This window comes from Spermophilus citellus, assembly GCF_964194105.1.
Source record: "Spermophilus citellus genome assembly, chromosome: 16".
In the NCBI taxonomy this organism is placed as follows: domain Eukaryota; kingdom Metazoa; phylum Chordata; class Mammalia; order Rodentia; family Sciuridae; genus Spermophilus; species Spermophilus citellus.
In genome coordinates this window covers 79763053-79788431 of record NC_138196.1, presented here as the reverse complement: position 1 = coordinate 79788431, position 25379 = coordinate 79763053, and the positions used below count along the sequence as shown (strand labels likewise).

General features: G+C 39.5%; 1 protein-coding gene across 2 annotated transcripts in view; it reads left to right on the top strand.

The window, feature by feature from the left end:
* Positions 1-25379, top strand: part of INTS9 (integrator complex subunit 9) — a 97934-nt gene that overhangs the window by 60148 nt on the left and 12407 nt on the right. For both annotated transcript variants that reach the window (XM_081269238.1, XM_081269237.1), the window contains 6 exons: positions 2356-2467; positions 5286-5466; positions 12119-12179; positions 17503-17674; positions 21050-21174; positions 23561-23728. In XM_081269238.1, the coding sequence (XP_081125364.1) occupies positions 2356-2467; positions 5286-5466; positions 12119-12179; positions 17503-17674; positions 21050-21174; positions 23561-23728 (819 nt within the window). The remainder of the gene's footprint in view (positions 1-2355; positions 2468-5285; positions 5467-12118; positions 12180-17502; positions 17675-21049; positions 21175-23560; positions 23729-25379) is intronic.

Here is a 25379-nt window from a genome sequence, read left to right as displayed (position 1 = left end):
GGACATCGTAGGAGAGGGAAGGAAAGGGTGTCACAGAGATGCTGTAGACACAGTGAGTGACCTGGACTATCTTAAATTGAGTCTTAAGTTCCATAGCTAAAGACGATAAAACCAGAACCCAGACTTCATCTGCCAAAAAGACATGTATTACTGACCTCACCCAACCTGGTACAGCCTCTAGTCTACATTTTTGGCAGTTATATACTCAGTGTAAACTCTTAAATTTGCTTTATATTTTGTATGACTTTTGGGGAAAAAAAGAATTTATTATTATACGTGTTTTCAACTAGATTATAAACTTCTAAGGCCTAGGGCCTTTTTCTCATTGCTAATGCAAAATGTACAATAAAAGTGAATCATTGGAGGACCAACATGGTGGCCAAGCATTCTTGGGCTTAGGGTTTTTTATGCCAATGCCTAAGCAAGCACTCTACCCCTTAGCCACAGCCCCAATCCAGGATAATTCATTCTTAAACTTTTTGGGGTCATGGCTCCACCTGACAACTCAATTATAAATCTATGGGAAAATGTATATAGGCAAACACAGAATTGTATATGCCATCTCAGGGCCCTTTGAGATTTCCCATCAGCCCTGGATGTCATTATTGGCTTCTTCTAACAAGGGCTATATAAAACTATTGCCATTTTAAGCTAATTATGCTATCCAATATGATACTTAGTCCCTTTTGTCCCTGTTCCAGATTCCTTCTGGTACATATAGGAAACAATCCCAGGCTGTATTACATATCTGCTGTTAAAAATCATTATATTTTACTTCCCCTTCCTTCCTTCTGTGAAAATAGCAGAATCGTATGTATTTGTTGGAGAAGTACAAATAGATCAGTTCTGCCCAAGCAGAAGAAAAGCTGCATTAGTATATATCTGGGCAAAGGGGAAATAGAAGATATTCACATGGTCATCTTCACCATAGGATTTTTTCTGATTACATATTAAATAAATATTTTTTAATGTTACGAAGTAGCTTATAACATGTTATTTATGGGCTCAATCCCCACTTCCAAAATAAAATAATAAAGCCCAGGTTATCTGTGCTTATATAAAATGCTAAAGGAAAATACCCCAAAAGGCATATATACTCAATAACAATCCGGATGATGGGACTTTCCTGCACTATTTGGAATGTTATTTCCTTATTGGAAAATGTATTAGGTGGCATAGACAGAGGAAGAATAAGACTTTTTCATAAACTGTGTTGTAGGTTTTTTTCTTCTATTCCTGTGAAGATTTTCAGTAGAAGTAAGGAAAAAATGTGTTACAAGATGAAAACGTTTATGAATTCGCCAACATCTCAATCTGTGTTTTTGGGTTTTGTTTCCAGTTGGAATCCTGATTTATTTAGAAAAGATAGTATTTTTTAAATGGTCTGAAAATAATCAAATTCAGATTGTACAGGGTGAAAATAAATCACAACATCATAAGAATCACATTGTCATGTGCCATAGGGCTTCACAGTTTATGAGAAGATCAAGTGTGTTAGCTAAGGGAGGTGGGTCAAAACATAGTCGTATTACATAGGAAACCAAGCTTGGATACTGGTGGAAGTCACAGGGCTACTCATGAAATTGGGAGTAGACTTAGGTTTCTCTCTAATCCAGCATTCTCCCTGGCTCCTCTGCCAATAGAACTTAAGGTAAAGTACCTCGCCTCCTCAAGTCCCCACTCCATATTTCCTTAGTGTAGGCTTACTTCCTGTACTTCACAGAGTTCTTTTTGAAAATCAAATTATATAATTCATTAGTTTCCAAAGCGTGATTACCAAGTCAGCAGCAGGAGCATCTCCTGGGGACTTGTTAGAAATGTAGATTCCCAGGCTCCAACTGAATCAGAAAGTCTAGGGGTGGGCCCAGCAATCCATGCTTGACAAACCCTTGGATGAGTGTGATGCACACTGAAGTTTGAGCAGCAATCCATGCTTGACAAACCCTTGGATGAGTGTGATGTACACTGAAGTTTGAGAACCACTGAAGTTACATGTAGATGGCATTTTGAAAATAATAAAGCATAATAGAAATACAAGATGAATTAATTGAGGTAAACGTACATATAGTGAAATAATGATCTTCAACGTACAATTCTCTAAATTTTGGTGTGATCACTACTCCAGTCAAGATGGAGAACTTGCTCATCACTCCATAATGTCCCCATACCTCTTCCTGTCGGTCCCCATCTCCCTAAGTGACTGCTATTCCGTGACAGCCTTTTCATTATAGATAATACAAGTATTTGATGATGAGTTGAACAGAGAAAGACCAATGTCATATGGTCTTTTCCTCTGTTATTTGTAGATAATATTCCTTTTAAAATTACTAAGCATAGTTCTCGGTTGTTTTTCAGCCCATGGACCAAGCTTCCCTCAAAAACAGTGATGTGCTGGTTTTGACAGGACTTACCCAGATCCCCACTGCAAACCCCGATGGCATGGTGGGAGAGTTCTGCAGCAACCTGGGTATGGAGGACTCTCAGATTTGGCACTGGGTGATATGCCGTTGTTTTTTGGTAGCTTGCTTTGTAGTATTCTTTGCCCCTTTCTTTCCTAGTCACACACTCTGGTATCTCTTTTAAGGGCTCCCCCTTCTGCTTGCTTCCATCTTTCTTGCCCATCCTTCAGAGTGTACTGCTGTCAACAGGAGCAGTTCTAACTTAGCTTAAATATGAAGGTAAGGTTAACAGTGGTTGTTAAAACAGTAAATTAGAGTCATTAGCACTTTATAGAACAAATATTCAATGTTTTCTCACAGATTTTTATTTAATCCCCTTGCTTTTTGGTGGGATTTGGTAGGGGAGTGTTTACAGGATTGCAGGTGTCAAAGAAATAAAGAATAACATCTTTGCTTTGCAAATTATAGCACAGAAAAGACCATTACACTTTGAATTCACAACAGTTATATAATGAACAAGTGTCATTTTCCCATTAATATTTGGGGGTTTTGTGGGGGGAGGCTAAATTAAGAGGCTTACGGGGTGTTTTCTACCTGGAAGAAATTGATTTGTCTTTGTATGTAATTATCAACAAAATGTAGGAATCCTACCTTTGTTTTAGAAAAGTAGGTTGGTTACTGACAATTCAGGCTAATGTAACAAAGTATGATAGAATAGATGGCTTCAGTAGTATATATTACTTTCTCACAGTTCTTGATTGAGTCTGGGAAATCTGAGATCCATGTGCTAGCTTTGCTGTTGTGGTGAAAGCCCTCTTCCCACTCACAGATGACCACCTTCTTGCTGTGTTCTCCACATGGAGAAGAGGGGAAATTCTGATCTTCCTTCCTCTTCTTACAAGGGGACAGATATTTTATCATGGGGCTCCACCCTCATAACCTCATCTAAATCTGATTACTTCCCAAACTCCATGCTTCATACTTCGATCATATTGGAGATTAGGGCTACCATATACACTTGGATGGAGGAGACACAACATTTTGTCAACAGTTATCAAGAAGAGTTGACGCGCTTAAACCATTTACCCCTAGCAATTTTAAGTGATATTACCTTTGCTGAAGGAAAAAGAGATGGTTATGTTCTCTGTTTACATGGAAAGCACTGTTCTTTGAAATTTTTACCCAGCCATGTTAATAATCATAGTCTGCTTTTGTTCTTTGCTCATATTAAACCAGATGTAACTTATTGTACTTTGCAAAATTATTGAAGTGATCTCAAAAACAGTCTTGGGTTTGTGTATTTGTTTATAATCTATAATCATAGACTCAAAGCAATTTAGATTGGGTAAGGAAACATATCCAATCCACTGTCTCTCAAAGTGGGTCTGTTTAACCACCTGCCTCAAAAATCAGTGGCATCACTTATTAAAAATGCCAATTGGAGGCCCTACCACAGATCTAGTAAATTGGTATCCCTGGGGAGAGGAGGACCCAGAAGGAAGTTGCATGTTCAGCATGTTCCCTTGGTAATTTTTCACAGACTAATACCTGAAAGTCACTGATCTCATTCATTCCTCTCATAACTCATGAGAAAACTGAGGCCCAGCAAGGTTGTGGTGGCTAACCTGTGGTCCTAGAGCTTGGAGCAAACGTAGGACTAGAGCCATTGCTTTTGAGCCATGATGACTGAGATTGATTTCTTTCTTTCTTCTTTTTTTTTTTTTTCTTTTTTTCTTTTTGGTACTAGGGATTGAACTCAGGGACACTAAACCACTGAGCCATAGCCCCAACCCCATTTTTAGTTGTACACAATACCTTTATTTTGTTTATTTATTTTTATGTGGTGCTGAGGATCGAACCCAGGGCTTCACACATGCTAGGCGAGCGCTCTACCACTGAGCCACAACCCCAGCACCCCAGCCCCATTTTGTAGTCTCACTGAGTTGCTTAGTGCCTTGTTAAATTGCTGAGGATGGCTTTGAACTCACTATCCTCTTGTCTCAGCCTCCCCAGCTACTGGGATTACAGTGTGTGCCACCATGCACAGCTCTGATATTGACTTTTCCCCCCATCATGTTGAACTCTAGTAGCAGGTCCCCACTTCTCACATCACAGCATCCAAGTAAACTGTACATCAGAGTGGGAACAGAGGAGGACACGTGGCATCAGGACTTCAGGTTCTGAAGCTAGGCATGGTGGAGCACACCTGTAATCCCAACTGCTCAAGAGGCCCAAGGAAGGACAATAGTGATCAGTTCAAGGCCAGCCTGGGTAGCATAGCAAAACCATGAGGTTCTACACCTCAAAATCATATCAATTTGTTTTGAAAACTAATGAGAAAAACAAACTCAAGTATGCACTTTGTGTTTTTCAACTAATCGTACTTGAATATAATTATAACTCATACATTGCAGTTTCTTATTTGGTAATTTAAAATGTGAGGAATTTTTCTTACAGACATTAATGAAAGAAAACCCCACTGAGTAAAACAAAAACTTGGCCTGTTTCCTTATAGGTCATTCGACTGTGGTCAGAGACCTACCAGAGACTAATCTAGCAAATGTTTTAGGCAGGATCTAAAAAAAGAAGGAACTTGAAGGTTCTGTCCTGCAGTGCAGCTACCTTGGAACTTTTAAATCCCAAATCCTTGATTGTGTACTTTATTCTCATGGACTTTATTAGACAGTAATGGAAAAATCTGCTCTTAGCCTCTAGATTCCCCCACTTGGGTGCTGTTCTTCATAAGAAGCAGACTTACTATACATATGAGTGAGTTATAGTCACAGAAGTAGGAAAACAAATGCAAATTATTTTTCTAAGTTAGATTCTAACTTTAAAACACATCCTTTTGGTAATGTTTTCACCCTCTGGCGTCAACTTTTCTAGCTCTCACAGTTCGAAATGGAGGAAATGTGTTGGTCCCCTGCTACCCTTCTGGAGTGATCTACGACCTCCTGGAATGCCTGTATCAGTACATTGACTCAGCCGGCCTCTCCAACATCCCCTTCTACTTCATCTCCCCGGTGGCGAACAGTTCACTTGAATTTTCCCAGATTTTTGCCGAGTGGTATGTCAGCATTCTGAGTTCTATTTGATTCAGTACATTCAAGCAGTAAGGGTGATAATAATGTTATTTTTTCTCACATTGCTATGAAATTTTCATTTTGTTGTTTGTGTCTGTGATGAGAACATTGTATTACTGAAAGTTAAATCTGTTACACTGCTGGAGTTTAGAAGAATAATTACCAAAGAGGGAAGGATGCAAGAGGATTAAGCCTCTACTTCAAAGACAGTACCACCCAGGTGTTGGGGCACATGCCTGTGATCCCAAGGTCAAGGCCAGCCTGGGCAATTTAGCAAGACCCTATCTCAAACTGAAAAAAAAAAAAATGACTGGGATGTCATCAGTGGTAAAGCTAACATCACCCAAAAGAAAAAAAAGTCAATAGCAAAAACATTTTCTACTTCTGCGTGTTTCCCTGTCTGCTACAAAGTGAAGTTCCATTCTAAATCTTTTTTTTAAAATTTCAAGCCCAAGCTCATGTTACCAAATCTGATAAAAAAACAAATTTTTTTTTATTTCAATAACACATGTGACAAAACCATGTTTTACTACAGCAGAAAATTATTTGATCATATCCTCAGGTAGGTTAAATTATTCAACAATATGAAATCATTGAGCCTTTTTAAGACTATTTAGACACATGTTTGGACCTTAACTCCCATGGACCAAAAAAAAAAAAAGAGGAAGAGGAAAATAGATTTAATTTAATTTTACAGAACATCATTTCCAAAAGTTCAGGAGCCATGAGAAGATACATAATGTAGAATATGTTTAATCCTTTTTTAAGTGGAGTAACCAAATGAACAAGGCTTTTTAAGCTTCTCATTAAAAAAGGAATTTGTACGTGATTTTTCCTCCCACCCCTGTGTTTTAAAGTCCATTCTTTTTTCATAGTCTGTCTTCTGTATCTAAACTCTGCCTTCTCTGTCCATGTGCACACCGCCCATCTTTGTTCACACATCTATTGCTGCTTGTTGGCACTCACTGAATTTTATCCTTTGTGCATAGGGTACCCTCTACAGAGGAAGTAATCTTGAATAATTAGTAATCTGCCCTGAGTGTCACTCACAATTTAACAAGCATGTTAAGAATTTCTTCATCTGTATCCTTAGTAAGGATATCACTAAAACACTCCTGGGCCAGCCCTGTGGAACCCTGTAGATGGTATCTTCACTGGTTGTGGGGCTTCAAGTCCAGCCTTTGCCCAACACATGTGGTTCATGTTATTGGAATATTTTACTGGATTAAGGTCAGGACTTGCCAAGATAAGAATACTGTAGGATGTTTTTCTGTTTCTGGTTTTTTTTTTTTTTTTTTTTTTTTTTTAGATATTTGTTAGTTTCTTATATGTGTAATACATGTTTACTATAGGAAAAAAAATGAAAGGTACAGAAAACAAAAAAAAAATTAACCCATATTATTGCTATCCAGAAATAATTTATCACTGTTAATATTCTGATGTGTTACATATTTCTTCATAGAGATCATGCTGGATATCTAATTGTGACTCCTGTTTTTTTTAAAAATCAATTAAATCAAAGCATTATAAAATATTAGAAGACTTTTTTTTTCCTAAACCAGTAATGTTCTGAACCCAGGGGCACTTAACCACTGAGCCATAGCTGTCCCTAGCCCCCTCTCCTTTAAAAAAAAAAAAAAATTATTTGAGACAGGGTCTCACTAAGTTGCTGAGGCTGTCTTTGAACTTGCCATCCTTCTACCTCAGCCTCCTGAGCTGCTGGGATTACAGGTGTGTGCTACGATTCCCCGCAAGAACACAATTTTTACATGACTGAAGTATGATATAATTTTTATGTCATTTGTGAATGTATAATTTACTTTTTTTATTGAATGCAAGGGCTTTTCTTGTTTCTTTGCTTTTAGTAATGTTCAATTAATATTCTGTGTGTATGTGAGGACATCTGGTTTGTTTGAGGTAAATGACTAAAAGTGGAATTACTGGAACAAAGGATATAAATATTTTTTAATGTTCATTATCTGAATCTAAATTGCTTTCCAGAAAGTTTTCTATGTAAATTATTCCCCTTTTTTCCCCCCATTACTTCTTAGAGGTTTTTTACTTCACTTATATGTTTGAACTCTTTATGTATATACCAAAGATATTAACTTTTTTTTATAATTCTTTTTTTCCCATTTTGACACTTCATTTTTAATTTTACCTGATTTTTTTCCCTGTTTTTTTTAAAGTCAGTACTTTGGAATAATTTTAGACTTAAAGAAGAGTATAAAAATAATGCAGAGTTCCCATATGCCTTTCACTCAGTTTCTTGTATTGTCAGTGGCTCACAAGGTCATACACATTAGCACATCATTAATTAGACTCCCATCTTTGTTCTGATTGCATCAGATTTTCCACTAATAACCTCTTTGCTTCAGGATTCATCCAGGGTGTCATAGTGCATTTAGGCCTTTGGATTGTTTTTTGGGTTTTTTGACAGAATTTTCTTTTTTAGTTTTAGACTCTTTTGCTCTGTCTTCTTTTGGTGTTATATTTTTAAAATTCTTTCCCCTATTGATGTCACATGGCTGAACATACTTTCTTTCAGTTTTATTAAGATTTATTTTCTTCTTTTTTGCTCCCCCCTTAACTATTTTATCTTGAATTTGTTTAATATGAGAGGAACATGAAGTTTATTTTTTTCCCCAAAGTAGTCAACTAATTACATGCGCTAGTAGTATTTATTAAATAATAATAATTAATAATAATAGGGTTTTTTCCAAATAACTTTCTTTATTAGAAACATTGATACTAAGTGGAGGAATGAGGTTTGATCCCAGGAAATTTTGATCTATAGATTCTATTTTTTTTAATTTTTCATTCTAATTTGTTATATATATGACAGCAGAATGCATTACAATTCATATTACATATATGGAGCACAATCTCTGCTTATATACAAAGTATATTCACACCATTCGTGTCTTCTTCATACATATACTTAGGATAGTGATACCCATCTCACTCCACCATCTTTTTTTTTAAACCCCTTTTCCTCTCCCTCTCCCTCCCCTTTGCCCTATATAGAGTTTGTCTAATCTTCCCATGCTCCCCCTCCCAACCCCACTATGAATCAGCCTCCTTATATCAGAGAAAACACTTGGTATTTGGTTTGGGGGGATTAGCTAACTTCACTTAGCATTATATTCTCCAGCTCCATCCATTTACCTGTAAATGCCATGATTTTGTTCTGTTTTATTGTGGAGTAATATTCCATTGTGTATATATACCACATTTTCTAAACGGGTCGGACAGAAAGGAAGAATAGGTTCATAAAGCAAGGATGGTTAGTTTGGTCTTGCCCCTTGAGGCATTTGTGGTACATATATAAATGTGAAGTATTACCAGTCCAGGGATCCAAGAAGCCAGGCTGTAGTTACAGGTTGGGATGTCCTTGATCATGGGTTTGTTGAAGCCATAAGAATGAATGGGACTGCCTGGGGAGAGGAGTTGGTTCAGAGAGCAGTGGCTAAAAGATGGAACTCTAAATAGGTCCAGCTTTTAAGGGGTAGGTAATGAGGATTTTGGAAAAGAGTGAAAGGAGAGAACAAAAAGTTGGCACAGATATTCTTCCCTTGGTGTGATTCACACAAACATGCTTTTATCCTCCAAAAAAAAAAAAAAAAAGAAGAAGAATTGAGAAAAATAGTTTCCTTGTATAAGCCTTTTATCCAGGGTGAGCCACTCTCCCAGCTCAACTCTGAAAGTTCCCTGGGAGCCTCCAGTTCCTTTCCCTCCACATCTGAAAACCAGTATTTCTCAACCTGGGCCACATTTTAGAATCCTATAGGAAGCTGGAATCAGTCTAAGCCAATTTAATTGGTTTTAGGGCAGCAAGACACTGGGATTTTGAGAAGCTCTGCCAGGACCCAGAGGTTGAGAACCACTGTCCTCTTCTGAAACAAGTTTACCACACACTTGGTTTGTATTTGTTCCTACTTCACTTTGTTGTTCTCTTTTATACAACCCAGCTACAAAGCGCTCTTCCCAGAATAAGGTTCCCAGTTACTTATATGGACAGATGCAAGCTCCATACTAGGATTAATTTAGCAGGTGATTGCTGTGGAGGCAGCAGAGGCCTTGCCCCAAGCCAGGACCACCACTGCCCATTCTGAGGGCTGTGCTTCCTCACCTTTCTGTTCCTGTGAGAGTTACTCTGGGCAACAGCCACAGACCCAGCTGCTTGCCTAAGTCTGCTCCCAACCACTCTGGCTCCTAAACTTTGTGGTTCCCTGTCTCGGGGAGTTCTGCTCTGACCTCTTCAGCCCACTTGGCACTTTAGAAGCCCAGCTCCTTGCTGTCCTAGTGTCAGCCCCAGCTCCAAGACAAGGGCACAGTTGCTTCCTTGGTTGATTTGTTTTTACAAGGGGTGGAAATGAGAGGGAATGGTTCCCAAAGACCTCACTGAGCTTTTATTGAATAATCAAATTTGCGGTACCTGGGGTCTGGCTGTCAGGAAGAGGAGGGTCTCTCAGACTCCCAGTTAGAGGTGATCTGGAAGCATCATTTATTCTTGGTTTTTCTGATAACGCAGTAAGTACAGATCTTTTGAACTCCAGCAGATAGCCCCAGAAGAAGCAAATTGATTGGCTCTTTCAGCTTCTCTCTGAGAAGGGGTGTAGGTGTCCCTGTTGTGCCTACATGATGATAGGCATGACAGGTAGGGAAGCTGTTAGCAGAACTGGCCACAAATACTCTTCCATTGTTAATCTCTCATAAGGTGCCTCTCAAAAATTACATTCCTTCTGTATTTTTGTCTGTTTCCCGAAAAAATTAAAAATAAAGTGATCTTTTTCAAATCAAGGTTAAAGAAAACTAATAGTAGGAAAAATTAGGGACTCTGTATGAAGTTAATAACAAAATCCAAGCGCTGAAGTCCTGAACCATCACTTTCAGACTACTTTCCCTTGCATTCTTAGAGTGGGGTCTAACAAACATTTATCGTATATATGCTTGCCAGTTTTTAAAAGTATCAGACCTGCTCAACACTCCCTTTGATTTGTTAGTTGTAACTTTTGCCACATTTCCTTTATTCAGGCATATCTGTATGTTTAAAAGTCATATCTGACTAGGAAAAAGCTTTAAAAGATTGCCCGAAGCATCCAGTGTCTCCAGACTTAAGATCCCCTCCAGATAGTTAGCAGTGCTGCTCTTAATGAAATAGTGCATGTACAAAACAGCCATGTCTCAGAAAAAGATGACTTTCGCCTCAGAATTGATTGCAGCTAAATGCAGTATGGTATCTTGGACTGTATCCTGGAACAGAAAAAAGATGCGAGTTGAAAAACTGGTGAAATTCAAATAAAGTCTGGAGTTTGTTATTGTTTATTAGTAAGTTGTCACATATTAATATTAATTCCTTAGTTTGATGAATGTGCCACCACTTTATAAGATGTTGACACTGGGGACTCAGGAACTCTGCTATCTTTTTTTTTAAATATTTTTATATTTATTTTCTAGTTGTACACAATACCTTTATTTTGTTTGTTTATTTTTATGTGGTGCTGAGGATCGAACCCAAGGCCTCACACATGCTAGACGAGTGCTCTACCGCTGAGCCACAACCCCAGCCCCAGGAGCTCTGCTATCTTTGCTGTAAATCTAAAATTATTCCAGAGCTAATTTATATATTTTAATAAAGAATTTATTCTGGATTATTTTTCTTTTTTTGATTTTTTTCATTTTATTCTAACTAGTTACGTATAACAACAGAATGCAGTTCAATTCATATTATACAAATAGAGCACAATTTTTCATGTCTCTGATTGAACACAAAGTACAGTCACACCATTTGTGTTTTCATACATGTACATAGGGTAATGATGTCCTTCTTGTTCCACCATCTTTCCTACCCCATATCCCCTCCCTACCCCTCCTTACTACTCCTTCCCTTTTTCCCTATCTAAAGTTCATCTAATCCTTTCATGCCCCTCCATCCCCATTATGAATCAGCATCCTTATATCAGAGAAGACCTCAGCATTTGGTTTTTTGGGATTAGCCAACTTCACTTAGCATTATATTCTCCACCTCCATCCATTTACCTGCAAATGCCATGATTTTATTCTCTTAATGCTGAGTAATATTGCATTGTGTATATATACCACATTTTCTTTGTCCATTTATCTTCTGAAGGGTATCTAGTTGGATCTACAATATAGCTATTGTGAATTATGCTGCTATAAACATTGATGTGACTGTGTCCCTGTAGTATGCTGTTTTTAAGTCCTTTGGGTATAAACCGAGGAGTGGGATAGCTGGGTCAAATGGTGGTTCCATTCCAAGTTTTCCAAGGAACCTCCACACTGCTTTCCAGATTGGTTGCACCAGTTTGCAGTCCCCCAGCAATGTATGAGTGTGCCCTTTTCCCCACATCCTTGCCAACACTTACTGTTGTTTGTATTCTTAATAGCTGCCATTCTTATTCAGGAATTTTAATGATTTAAAAATACATATGCTCACAAGAGACATCTGTCCTGAATGCTTTTTAGGCATTGACTTTTATTTTACTCACAGAGAAATTTGCTTTCACAAAATCTTAAACTGTGACGTTTAATATTTGTGCTACTGCCACTAGGTGGCAATAAATGCCACAATGTGCATTTCCTAACATGGATCTTTTTTCCTCTTTTTAAAAGGCTTTGTCACAACAAACAGAGTAAGGTGTATCTCCCAGAACCACCTTTTCCTCATGCAGAGGTAAGAAAACAGGATTCTCAGGTCAGCATAAGAAAGAAATGTAGATGACTCTAAGTGGATGGGGATAGCAGATCATTAGATAAAAAATATTGTTGGGGCTGGGGTTATGGCTCAGTGGTAGAGCACTTGCATAGCATATGTGAGGCACTGGGTTCAGTTCTCAGCAACACGTATAGATAAGTAAATAAAAATAAAGATTCATCCACAACTTAAAAATATACATTAAAAAGAGTATCCTTATGTGAATTGATACATCCTTTAACTTCCCAAGTGAGATGACAGTGAATTACTCTTATAGTTCATTTGTATTTCCTCTTAGTAACACATTATATTACTACCCTGTTATACTGTTCACAGCCTGTCTCTATTCTGTTGTCTGTGAAAGGGATTTTACTCTAATATCTACCACTAAACTTTTTTGGGTAACAGATTTATTCATTGTCAAATGTTCTTTCCAGTTAAGGCCATCATATGTGTAAATTTTAATGATGAAAATGACATTTCACTTTAAAAAATAGAAAAAGTCCCTTCCTTCAAAGAACTAATGAATGTTTTTTAATTTCTTTTTCTTTTTTTAGTTGCAGATGTGCACAATACCTTTATTTTATTTGTTTTTATTTTTTATGTAGTGCTAGGGATCAAACCCAGTGCCTCACGCATGCTAAGTAAGTGCTCTACCACTGAGCCACAACCCTGGCCCCTAATAAGTGTTTTTATTTAGCTGAATACTTAGTTTTCTTTCACCAGATGGTATATCCTGGATGTTTTTCTGGGCTGCATAATATTCTGTAGCATATTACAAACATATTAAGTAAATCTAATGATTCTCCTGTTGGACAATCGAGTTACTTCCTATTTTTTATTAAATTTTAATTAAAAGGATGTTTAAATTGGTATAACCACTTCAGAAGAATATACCAAACAAAGTTACATTGGGCTGGACGCAGTAGCACATAGCTGTAATCCCAGAGGCTCAGGAGGCTGAGACAGGAGGATGGTAAGTTCAAAGCCAGCCACAGCAGCAGCTAGGCGCTAAGCAACTTAGTGAGACCCTGTCTCTAAATCAAATACAAAATAAGGCTGGGAATGTGGCTTGGTGGTCGAGTGCCCCTGAGTTAATCCCCAGTACCAAAAAAAAAAAAAAAGTAATTATTACATAGGTATATTACTGAAAGATACACAAAGAACTCTTCGAAAGATACACAAAGAAATCTTCATAGATTTCTTGGTGAGAGTATTGATAGATAGATAGATAGATATACATACAGACAGACAGACATATACACCCAGTTGCCCATCAAGAGAATGGATTTTGTGGTATGTTCACACATTAGAGTACTGTACATAGTCAGAATGAATCAACTCCAGCTGCACAGTAAGAGTATAGCTGAACTTCAAAAACATAATGTAAGTGAAAGCCAGACATAAAACAGTAGATATTGTGTTATTTTATTTATTTAAAAGTTCAAAGTCATGACAAATTAATCTGTAGTAGTAGAAGCCAGGCTAGTTGTTATCCTGGAGGTGGGTGGGATAGTATTGACTGGAAGGAGACTGGGATTTTTCAGAAAGCTGGTAATGCTTTATTTCTTCACATGGATATGGGCTCATGTATGTGTTCAGTTTGTTTTGTTTTTTAAGAAAGGGTGGTGGGGCTGGGGTTGTGGCTCAATGGCAGAGCACTTGCCTAGCATATGTGAGGCACTGAGTTAAATCCTCAGCACCACATGTAAATAAATAAAAAATAAAGGTACATCAAAACTAAAAAAAAAATTTTAAAAAAACAACAAAGTTTATTATTAAAAATGTTGAAAGAGTGAAGGCTATAATTAATCCTGTGGTGTTGGGTTGAATCGGTTTCATTTTCAGTGTGTGTAGAACATCTGTATCTGTTTTTTAAGGGAGTTGTTTTGTTCTACAGTTAGCTATTTAACACAGTAAATTACAACAAACTTTCTGATTAGTTGAAGTACTATTTTCCTACTGTGAAATTGGTCTTTTATGAGCCAGGATGCCAAGTGAAAGATTTTTTTTTAAAGTTATTTTTTGGTCCTCAGCTAACATTACAGCAGCCAGTTTTTTTATAAAAACTCTTGTTATTGCCACAGTGAAAAATCAGGCTAGATATATAATATTAGAAAGTCTGTTGTGGTAAAACACGTTTTGTTGTGGACTTTGCCATTGGAGAGTCTCTTTTCTTTTCTTCTCTCCTAAAGCAGTTAGGCTTTCTTTAAAACTTGTTTTCTAAGCGGGTTACATTTTGACCTGCACATAGTTCATGGGTAACCCCATGCCTTTACTGTTTAGAATGTGAATAGACTAGGGTTCTGAGGTGCACTTGCTACTGGGGAAGGAGGGAGTTGACCCTTGCTATTGTTACTAGTGCCCATGATAAAATATGGTTCTGCCTTTAGTACTGACAACAAATTACTGTACAGAATACCTGCACTATGGCTTCATTTGCACTGCTTAAAGTGAGGTGGGAAGGTGGATCCAGTTGGCAAAATACAGTGAATTTATCATAGTTTCTATGCCTTGACCAATAGATCTCTAGATAATGCTTGTATTAATGAAGCTGTCACTTAAGTGTGCAAAGGCCTGCCACTATTCATTTAACTGTGGCAACTAATTATTTTGGCCATAGAGGTTACAAAAAGAATGTCAGTTTTATTTGTATAAAACTTGCAAGGAAAGTGGGAATTCAGTATTCTCCGTCTTTACTATTCTTATCCTGTCTAGCATGTGACAGCGGGTTAATATCTCCAGGGTTGTACTGCAGTCTTCCTAATAAAACCAGAAAGACCTGATAAGGGACTAAATCTTCAAAGAGAAGAGAGCCTGGTTTCTGCTTCAGGGGTGTCCCAGTATGACCACTTCTCACTTCTGGGGGTGACTTCATTTGGACTTGAAGTTGTTGACTGGGTCCCCACCCCCCATGGTTATGGGTGCTACTGGATTAAGCCGTATCACAGACCATTTATTTATCTGTTAAACAGCAGCTCAGAAAACACTCCTGTTGGCCTAGTTGATATGAAAGGTCTGTGGAGTCTGCATGGTTCTTATCTGACCTTTTGATGCTAGAGTGGTAAGGTGGGGTAGGGTTTAGGCACAGGAGGCATTTTTGAGCCTTGTCACAAGAAGCTCTCTATGGTTCTACTGTGAGATGTCGCCTTACAATGGGCCTGATGTTGGGAGAGAATTGTCAAGCATTTTGCTGCTGGGGAGATTCTTGGTTTAAGATATATACTTTAGAGACAGGTTTGAGGCTGGGTATGGATGGCTTCTTACTATAGCCCTGCATCTCCCAAATTTCTGAGAGTCACTTTAGTGGCTACAATAACTCAACACAATAACTCTCAGGTGGGAGATCCTGTACAGATCTTGTGGGAGAGATGTGTTTATTGTCACCCGAACTTGGTGCATCACACATGTTGGGAAAGTTACTTGTATTTCAAATAGGAACTGATTTTGAGGACTCTACCATGCCTGGAGTATGGAAGCTATAAAGAAAGACAAACTCAGTCCATAACAACCTGATTAAAAGTTTCAAGTATGGTCATATTACCAAAAGGATTTGGCTTTCCCATGTGTTCTGAAAATCACATTGTAGTTAAGAACTTTTGATCTTTGGCTAATTTTAATGACATCCTTTGTGCACATGGTTCCCAACTTAACGAAAAACTTTTGACTTTACAATAGGGATACACAAGTAGTATGCATTGGGTAGAGCCACACTTTGAATTTGGATCTTTCCCTGCACTTCCAATATGCACCTCGCTTGAGACGCTGGGCAGCTGCAGCAAGCTGTGGCTCTGATACCCCATGACTGCAAGTGAAGACGACCAACACTGAGTGCAGTGCATGGTGTTGCCAAATCGTGGGGTGTGGTGGGCAGGGTGGATTAAACACCTTCTCCTCATACAATATATTCAACTTAAGATGAGTGTATCAGAATGTCTCCCCATTGTAAGTTAAGGAGCATCTGTATCTGTTTTTTAATCTAATTTTTTAGAATGGTTTCAGGTTTACCATAAATCAGAAAGGACACAGTGTTTCCATATATTCCCTGCTCCAAATATGCACAGCCTCCCCTGCTGTCAGCAGCCCACACCAGAGTGGTGTATTTATTACAGCTGACGAAGTCCCATTGGCACCTGTATCACCCAGAGTCCCTTAGAGTTCACTCTTGATATACATGCTCTGGATTTGGACATTTATCTACAGTTATAGAATCATACAGAATAGTTTCATTGCTGTAAAATTCTGTGCTCCAACTCTTCATCTGTCCCTCCCCGAAACCCCTGGCAACCACTGATGTTTTTACTGTCTCCATTGATTTGTCCTTGCAAGAATGTCCTATAGCTGGCTGGGCATGGTGACCCACACCTGTAATCCCAGCTACTTGGGGTGCTGAGGCAGGAGCATTACAAATTGAGGTCAGCCTAGGCAACTTAGTAAGAAAACCCTGTCTCAAAATAAAAATTGACTGGGGATGTGGCTCAGTGGTGAGCACTCCAGGGTTTGATCCCCAGTACAAAAAAAAAAAAAAAAAGTCATTATGATTGAAACAGTATATAGCTTTTTCAGGTCGTCTTTCACTTAGTAATAGGTTCTTCCCTATCTTTGCCTAACCTGATAGTGTGCATTTTTTTTTAGCACTGAATATTCTGTTGTCTTGATGTACCACAGTTTACCTATTGAAGGACATCTTAGTCGTTTACAAATTTTAGCAATTATGAATAAAGCTGCTATACATATATGTGCAGGTATTTTAGGGACATTAAGTTTTCAACTCTGGGGAAAATACCAAAGATTGATATTTGATTGCTGGGTCCTACAATAACTGTGTGTTTTTAACTTTTGTTTTTAAAAAAAAAAGAACTGCCAAATTAAAATAAAAAAAAAAAACCTGCCAAAATCTTCCAAAGTGGCTGTAGTCATTTGTATCCTGTCAGCAGTGAATGAGCCTTTTCATTGCCTCACATCCTCCCCAACTTCTAGTGTTAAGTGTTCAGATTTCAGCCTTTCTAATCCCTAGTGGCACGTTACCATTGAGCCACATTCCCAGCCCTTTTTAAATTTTTTTCTTTTTGAGACAGGGCCTTACCAAGTTGCTGAGGGCATTGCTGAATGCTGAGGCTGGTCTTGAACTCACGGTCCTCCTGCCTTAGCCTCCTGAGTTGTTGAGATTATAGGCGTGTACCACCTTGCCTGGCTTTTGTTTGTATTTTTTAAGTTATTTCTGCACATTCTCCCATACTTTGGTCTCCACTCAACCCACGCAAGCTAACAGCTCTTTGTATGTTTTTAATATGTATTCTAGCTCATTCAGACCAATAAGCTGAAGCACTACCCCAGCATCCATGGAGACTTCAGCAACGACTTCAGACAGCCTTGTGTGGTGTTTACTGGGCACCCTTCCCTCCGATTTGGGGACGTGGTCCACTTCATGGAGCTCTGGGGAAAATCCAGTCTCAACACTGTCATATTTACAGGTAAATTTTAAACAACACCCTACCCTTTGTACCGGGGTCATTAGTGGATGTTCCTGCAAGGTTGAGACCCAGGGAAGGATTTGACTCTAAGGCATAAATACAAACATTATGTGCAAAAGAATTAAAAAACAGAAGCAAAGGAGGAAGAAAGAGTACAGCAGCATGAGCTGACAGGTAACTGTATTGAACACGATTTTCTATACTGGGGATCAAACTCAACACCTGTACATGTAGTCAGGTGCTGTACCACTGAGGACATCCCCAGCTCTTGAACACAGTTTGTATATCTGCTCTTCTAAGATTTTTCCCTGAGATAGAATTCGACTGAACTGCTTTTTGGTAGGACTTAGTAAGAACTGCAGCAATTCTAGTAACCAATCTTTACCTTTTAGGAACTGTTTACTAGGACAGATCTTTGTCCTTCAACTGTACATTACTCTGGCTTTCACTTGTTCTGGAGACACACACTTTAGGGAAGACAACTTCTTTAGTAAGGTTGAGTAGGGGATTGGCTGAAGTCACTGTATGTCATTTAAGATCTTCAAACATCCTTGGGTTTTGGAAATCTTACAAAGTAAAATTTTACAAAGTAAAAAACTTTGGTCTAAAATCTTATTCCACGTGATGTAACCTCAGCTGAGCCACCTCTGAAGCCTAGCTTTCCTCTCAGGAAATGGGATTGCTAGTAGCCTCCTCTGTGGGTAATCAGGAAGTGATGTAGGCAGGTCCTCTGCACAGCACCTACATGCAGCAGTTCTTGACAAAGTAGCCATCTTCTTCCCCTTCTTGTGAATTCTGATTACTTTAAAACTTGTGTTTGGGGGTAGAGAGTCTAATTACCCCAGAAGCATTAGAGGCATGGACAATCAGTGGCCCCAACCAGAGGCTACCAGGAACATGGCTATAGTCAAGTAAAGTTCTTGCTTTGTTGCAGAGAGGTAGAACACACACCACAGGCACGCATGTGGTTAAAAAGAACTTGTAGGATCTGGGCTAGAGCTAGGTAATTTGAGGTTATTCATTGATGTTGAGCTTTTTCTGCATTAAGTGCTGTCAGGACCCAAATCTGCAGCTGGGCACCTTAGTGATTTTCTTCTCCAAGGAAAGAGGAATAGAGCCAGGATAGGGTGATGTTTGCTCAACAAGTGGTTGGGAGAGTCTTGTTCTTTTGTATTCGGCCCTGATTTTGGAGGGGTCTTGCTTAGTGGCCTTGTCTGATGTTGTTGTTCTTTGAATTTATTTGTATCCAGAAGGACACTGTGGTTCAGTCATGGGTGCCAGGCCAGCCCCTGCTAACACCTTGGCCAAGCAGAAAGCACCTGGAAAGCTCCCAACCTTCAAGGGCTGCTTTTCTCCTTTCTCAGAGCACCTTTGGGCCAAAGGCAGGGGAATTCAACCATAAGACATAGATTTGCAATACCTGGAACTTGGCCACTGCCAGATTTTTGCTGAGAAGGTTGTCCAGGGAATGAATGTGTGGTAGGACTAAAGGTGTTTCTTCTGCTCCTTTTGATAAGTTGTGAATGACATGACAGTAGTTGTTATTTATGCAGGCACATTAACCCTTGTCTGAACTTTTTACTTCAGCCAACCAAATGCAAAAGCCCAGTGATCATGAGTGCACTTTGTAAAGAGCATTAAACTTGTTTGTTGGGCTTCCAGAGCAATTGGGTCTTTTCTGAAGTTTGCTAAGTGTGAGAGGCTACCTTTTCACTTGGAATCTTTGCCCTGAGTGGCCTGTGCTTGCCTCATTTGGTGGGTTCTGGGAATTCTTTGAGAAATCTGACCCACTGGAGGTGGTAATCTAATGTTTGGAAGTTCGGTCAGTTGTCCTGAAGGTTGGAGAAGTTAGTGTGCCAGGAGAGCACAAGCCCATGCTCTGTGAGAAGCAATGATCTCACTGGGAATCAAACTATCACTTAGCACATGAGCAGTGAGCCTGTTCTGTTGGCTCAAGCTAGGCAGCTCACTAGAGTGGAGTGAACAGTCCTTGCCAAGCAGACTGCAGTGGCCTCCAAGAAAAAAAACAGTGATGTGACAAGAGTGGCTCACAGTCTCAAGAGCTGGGCTTCCTGGCAGAAGTGTGGCAGTCTCAGCAGAAGCATTTGTTGACCTGAGCTCAGGGTCTGTTCAAGGGCTTTTAGGTGCCTTCTGTCTGTAGGTGGCCATGATGGTGATTTATCTTGGTCCTTGGTACTAACATTGAGCACCTGATGTGATGTGATTATGTGGTCTCCACCAGGCCTCTTTACTGTGAGGTTACTGTTTTTTCTCTTTGTGTTTAATCACAATCTTACAAAGGAAACTTAGAGAATTTCTAATATATCCTTTCTGCTTCAAATTTTATGAGTACTTTAGCATTTATCAATGATTCTGGTCTAAATAAGTTATTACTGCAATGATTGCCAAATTATTTTTTTAATCATTTCTTTAATCATTTAATTCTGCAATGATTGCCAAATTATTTTTTTTAATCATTTCTACTAGAAGAACTTTCTTTTATCTCCCTTTTTTTGTTTGTTTGTTTGTTTATCCCCTTATTTCATCAACCTCTCTGTGTTGAAAACTTTGAGCCCAGTCCCATGTCTCCCATTCTAAGTCCACCCCACAGAGTTCCTCCCCAGCCTTTCCCTTTGCTTATCTGGAATTCATTTTCCTCCCATAACCCACTCTATACTTCCTTGCTCACTCTTTCACACTGGCCCTCTGCTTGGCCCTGACCACACCCGTCTCCACCTTGCTTGCCTGTTCCTCTTGTTGCCTACACATTAAAATCTCCTTTTTGAGGGTACACTTACCACACTCATGGTGGAATTGTTAGCTAGTACTACTAGTATGGAAATCAGCAACAGAAGTTGCTCAATATGAACAGCTGTACCACTCCTTGGTAATTATTCTGAGGAATTAAAGTTATATTGTGGCAATACATGCATACCCATGTTTATAGCAGCAGTTTACAATAGCCAAGTTATAGAACCAGCTTAGGTGTCCATCAACAGTTAAATGAATAAAGAAAATGTGTGTATACATGGTGGAGAGCATAAATAACAAAATTATGTCATTCTTAGGAAAATGGGTAGATGTGGAAAACTCCATGCTAACTGAGATAAGCCAGCCTTGGAAAGTCAGGGGTCATATGCTTTCTGTCATATGCAGAAGCTAGAGAGAAAAAAAGGAAAGACAATGGACCTCATGAAATAGAAATGAGACCATTAAAGAAAAAATATCAGGGGAGTAGGTGTATGAGGAGGTAGGGGAATGACATAGGCCAATACACGCTCCAAGCAGGTACCAGTACATCACAGTGAATTCCCTATTGTGTGTAGTCATAATGCACCAACACAATTATTAATTTTCTTTTTGTACTGTCCTTAGAACCAGACTTCTCATACCTGGAAGCACTGGCTCCCTACCAGCCCCTGGCCATGAAATGCATATACTGCCCCATTGATACACGACTAAATTTCATCCAAGTGTCGAAGCTGCTTAAAGAAGTGCAGGTAACAAAGGAAATTGTGCCAGCATCTTCACATTGTTGTGTCACCTCTGTGTAGCTTGCACATCCACATTGAGGGGTGGGGATACCTGCCTGCATGGGAGCCCCTGGCGGCCTTAGTCCTCACCTGTCTGCAGAGGGCTGGGACATTTGCTGGTTAACCTTTAGACTTACTAGTAATGATCTTCACATCCTGGAAGAAGTTGCTATGCTAAAGAACTCAAAAGTAGAAGGGGAAAAAAGCATGAACCACCAAATTAATTTTTTTTGGTGAGGGAAGGGGTTGCCAGGGATTGAATTCAGGGGCACTTGACCACTGAGCCACATTCCCAGCCCTATTTTCTATTTGATTTATAGACAGGGTCTCATTAGTTGCTTAGTGACTCACTAAGTTGCTTAGGCTGGGTTTGAACTTGCAATCCTCCTGCTTCGGCCTCCTGAGATTACAGGCATGCACCACCACTCCCAGCTGCCAAATTACTTTTGATAAAGTATCTGCTTAAAAGCAAATTGTTATGCTAGGCATAGTGGCACATACGTGTAATCCCAGCTAGTCAGGGTCTTAGGAAGACCCTGTCTCAAAATAAATGTAAAAGGCTGGGCTGCAGATGAGCAGTAAAGTACTCACCTAGTATGTATGAGGAGACCCTGGGTTGGATCCCCAGTGCCACAGAAAGAGAAAAAAAAACACAAGCAAATTGTTGCTGCCCCACCGCCAAAAGTCATTCTAGAAATATGTTCACTAAGTTTAAAATAAAAAATGAAATAAAAAAATAGAAATATATTCACTAAAAACAGTTTGTTTGAAATGTGTATTGGACCCTTGTTAATACCTGTTACCGTTCACAGAATTGGTTTTGTATGGTATGGGTTTTGTTGTTTTCATTTTTTATTTTCTGTCCTAGAGAAGGGGAAATTGGGGTGAAGGGGGAGCAGAGAGGCAAAGTCACTGCACTATGACAATAAGTCTTTTGGCAGTTGGGAGTGGGGTGCTTGATTAGAATTTCAGGGGAGACCACTGATGACAGGTGAGAGGAAGGCTTCTGATTTCCTCTTACTTCAGCATCTCCAGGAACGTAAATGAGGTGTCATGGGGCTACCTCTAGCCTTAGCTCCTTGGTTAGGGAAGTGGGATTAGCTGTTTCCTTTTCCAGGGTTAGGTCAGAAGCACTCTTTCCTCCTCTTTATAGAATCTGTATCATCAGGATGGGTTTGAACTTGCAGTCCTCCTGCTTCTGCCTTTACATAAAATGCTAGGGCAGGGTGACAAGAAACAGCTAAAGTGAAAAACCTCAGGCAAACAGGGGGAGTGGAATCTGGTGCTCACCAATTGCTGGCCCTAAATGGAAAGAATATGGGTTTTTTCTAGGCATGATGAGAGAGCCCACTTTGGCTCGTGGAATGATTTGACACCCACTGTGTGCTCATCAACATGCTGGAAAGAATGGTTAAGAACTTGGTTCTTTCCTTTACATTACATAACTTTAAATCCCAGTCCCTTTAAATCCTAAGCCCACTGTGTGCTCTTTATACTCCTCAATCATATGCCAATATTGAAAACCAGAGGCCAGCTGGTCTCCATTTTAGAAGAAACAAACCTGGAAGAAGTCCTCAGGCTGTGAGTGTGGAGTCAGGGCTGTGAGATCAAGTTACCTTCCAATCAGGAGGAAGAGCAGAGGACAGTTTGAGGGAGTATTTGCTCAAAAGAAAAAATGTTGTATTAAGTCCAAACCAGTTTAGCCTTTTGGAAATCCTTATTCCACACCCTTAAGAGGAAGCAGAGATAACACAGTGACCATTTCTTTACAGTTGTGATATTTGTCCAGACTAAACATTGGTTTATGTTTTTCTCTCAAGATTTAAAATAAGACTTTTTTTTTTTTAATGTTTCATCTCTGATTCATTGTCTATACAGCTGAGCACATGATACCTTTTGACCTGCAGGGAGCATAAGAAACTCCAAACCCAGAACCAAACCAGCATGAAAAGAGCTTGTTAGTAGCTGACGTGTGGAAAGTGTTATAGGAAGAGCACAACCTCAAGGAGCTTAGTGACCAGTTGGTAGTAGACACATGGATGTCACCATGAAAGTTACTTAAATATAGTGAAAAAAATAATGCAAACTGAGGCATCAGTCCTTCACTCGTAGGCACAACCAGCAACTCAGAGCTTTTCTCTGGAATGTTGATTCTGCTTTCCCCAAAACCCTCTCCTCTCTCCTCCCATCAGTTAGTTGGGTTTGAGAAGATGAGAGTTCTATATGGCCTGAAAGCAGCACGCCTGAGCATCCAGGAAGCTGGGCAAGGAATGGGCTCCTGAGTGGGTTGCTCTGTTCATAGCTGCCTTTGCTTTCCTGTTTTCTCCCTTGACCCTGTTCTACTGGTCCTCAGCCCCTGCATGTGGTCTGCCCTGAGCAGTACACCCAGCCACCCCCAGCCCAGTCACACAGGATGGACCTCATGATCGACTGCCAGCCCCCAGCCATGTCCTATCGTCGGGCTGACGTCCTCGCCCTGCCCTTCAAACGTCGATATGAAAAGATAGAAATCATGCCAGAGGTGAGCTATTCTTTTTCTCATGGTTAAATTCAGGTTTCCCACTTGAGTCTCTGAAATAATTGTCCCAGAGGTGGCTTTCTTTTGAGTTTGTGTCAAATATGAATGAACCAAAGAAAAGAAAAAAAGCCTCCTAAGCAACTGGGAAGAAAGGTGGGATCATCAGGGTCTCCTGTTAGTGCCGGGCAGTGCGCTCCTGCAGGCCTCGTCAGGGTCGGCCCTGGAGAGTGGGAACACTGGTACCTGCCCTGTCCTTAACTGCCTTATAGCTGTGGTTTTTCCCATCCTTTCTGAACTGCATTGAGTCAGGGACAAGTTTCACTGCACTCAGAGATGGAGGCGATAAGAATGACCAGAAAAGCAGAGGTTTAAACTTATCACTTGTATCCATTTTAGTATAAAAATGATTGTCCTTCTCTATCAGAGTCTGGATATGTAGTTCTGTGAAATCTTAGCTTCTGCTTTAACAGCAAAAAGCGTATTGTACACATGGAACAATCTGAATATGTTGTGCTTAAGTGACTCGACCGAGAGGAAGGCAGCAGCAAAGGTGAATGACCCCTCCCAAAGTGACAGCCAGGAGCATGGTTGGAGGCTGCTTCTGTCTTCCTTTTGCCTCTTAAGACAACTTGAATGGGTTTTAACAGATATTAAAGGGGAATAGGCAAACTTATTGTTAAAAATCAGTGTATCCAAAAGTCTTTTGGGGTTTTGAGGTTCAGAAACTGTATCCAGATTTTGGATGAGATCAAGGTCCTGAATGTTGTCTTTTTCCATGGCCTGACAAAGCTGGTATAGATCCAGTCCTGGTACATGGATTCCTTTCCAGAATTAACCAGGGTGGTTTTCTTAATTACGAACAATAGATTAAAGAGAACCAAGCCAGTTTTAATAATTAATTTAGATAAAATTGATTCAGCAACACAGAACTAGTTTTTAAATGCAAGCCATACGTTTTTTATGAAGATATAAGTAGACAGTCATCATGTTTAATAGCCACTGTTGCCTGCTGCAGCTCCTTGGGAGGGCATCCTCCCAGGGCAGAGCGGCCAGCAGTGTGTGTTTAGGCAGCTACAGTGAGTCCAGGAGTGGGGAAGGCAGGTGAGGACAAGGCACCTGGCCGGCAAGGGGCCTTCTGACATATAGGCCAGACCCATGTGCTGTCACACATGGTAAACCTTTGTCTTTGGAAAAGGGATTTAACTGCTGAAAATAATTTTTCAACACAAGTTATTTGTAATAACATCTAGTGATCAAGCTTGGTGAAATATGGCACAAACTAAATTTTAATTTCAAAGCAATGAAATTCATCTTCTTATATTTGGTTATAAAGATTTTTAAAAGGGGAAGTCAAAGACATGTTAAGCTATAAAGTTCTGGAAACACACACAGATATATATATATATAGATAGATAGATAGATAGATAGATAGATAGATAGATATACACACACACACACACAGCTTCTCAAGCTGACTACTTGGAAGGTCTTTTGAATGTTTGTAGTCTAATAATTCTTTTTAAAGGAAAAATTTGTTTTAGTTGGAGCTTGTGAATTCAACAACTCAGACTTGTCTTGGCTAAGCAGTTTGTAGGTGTAGCTCATTCATGAGAGAGGTGCCACAGTGACTAGTTCAGTGTCGTCGTGGGTGCCC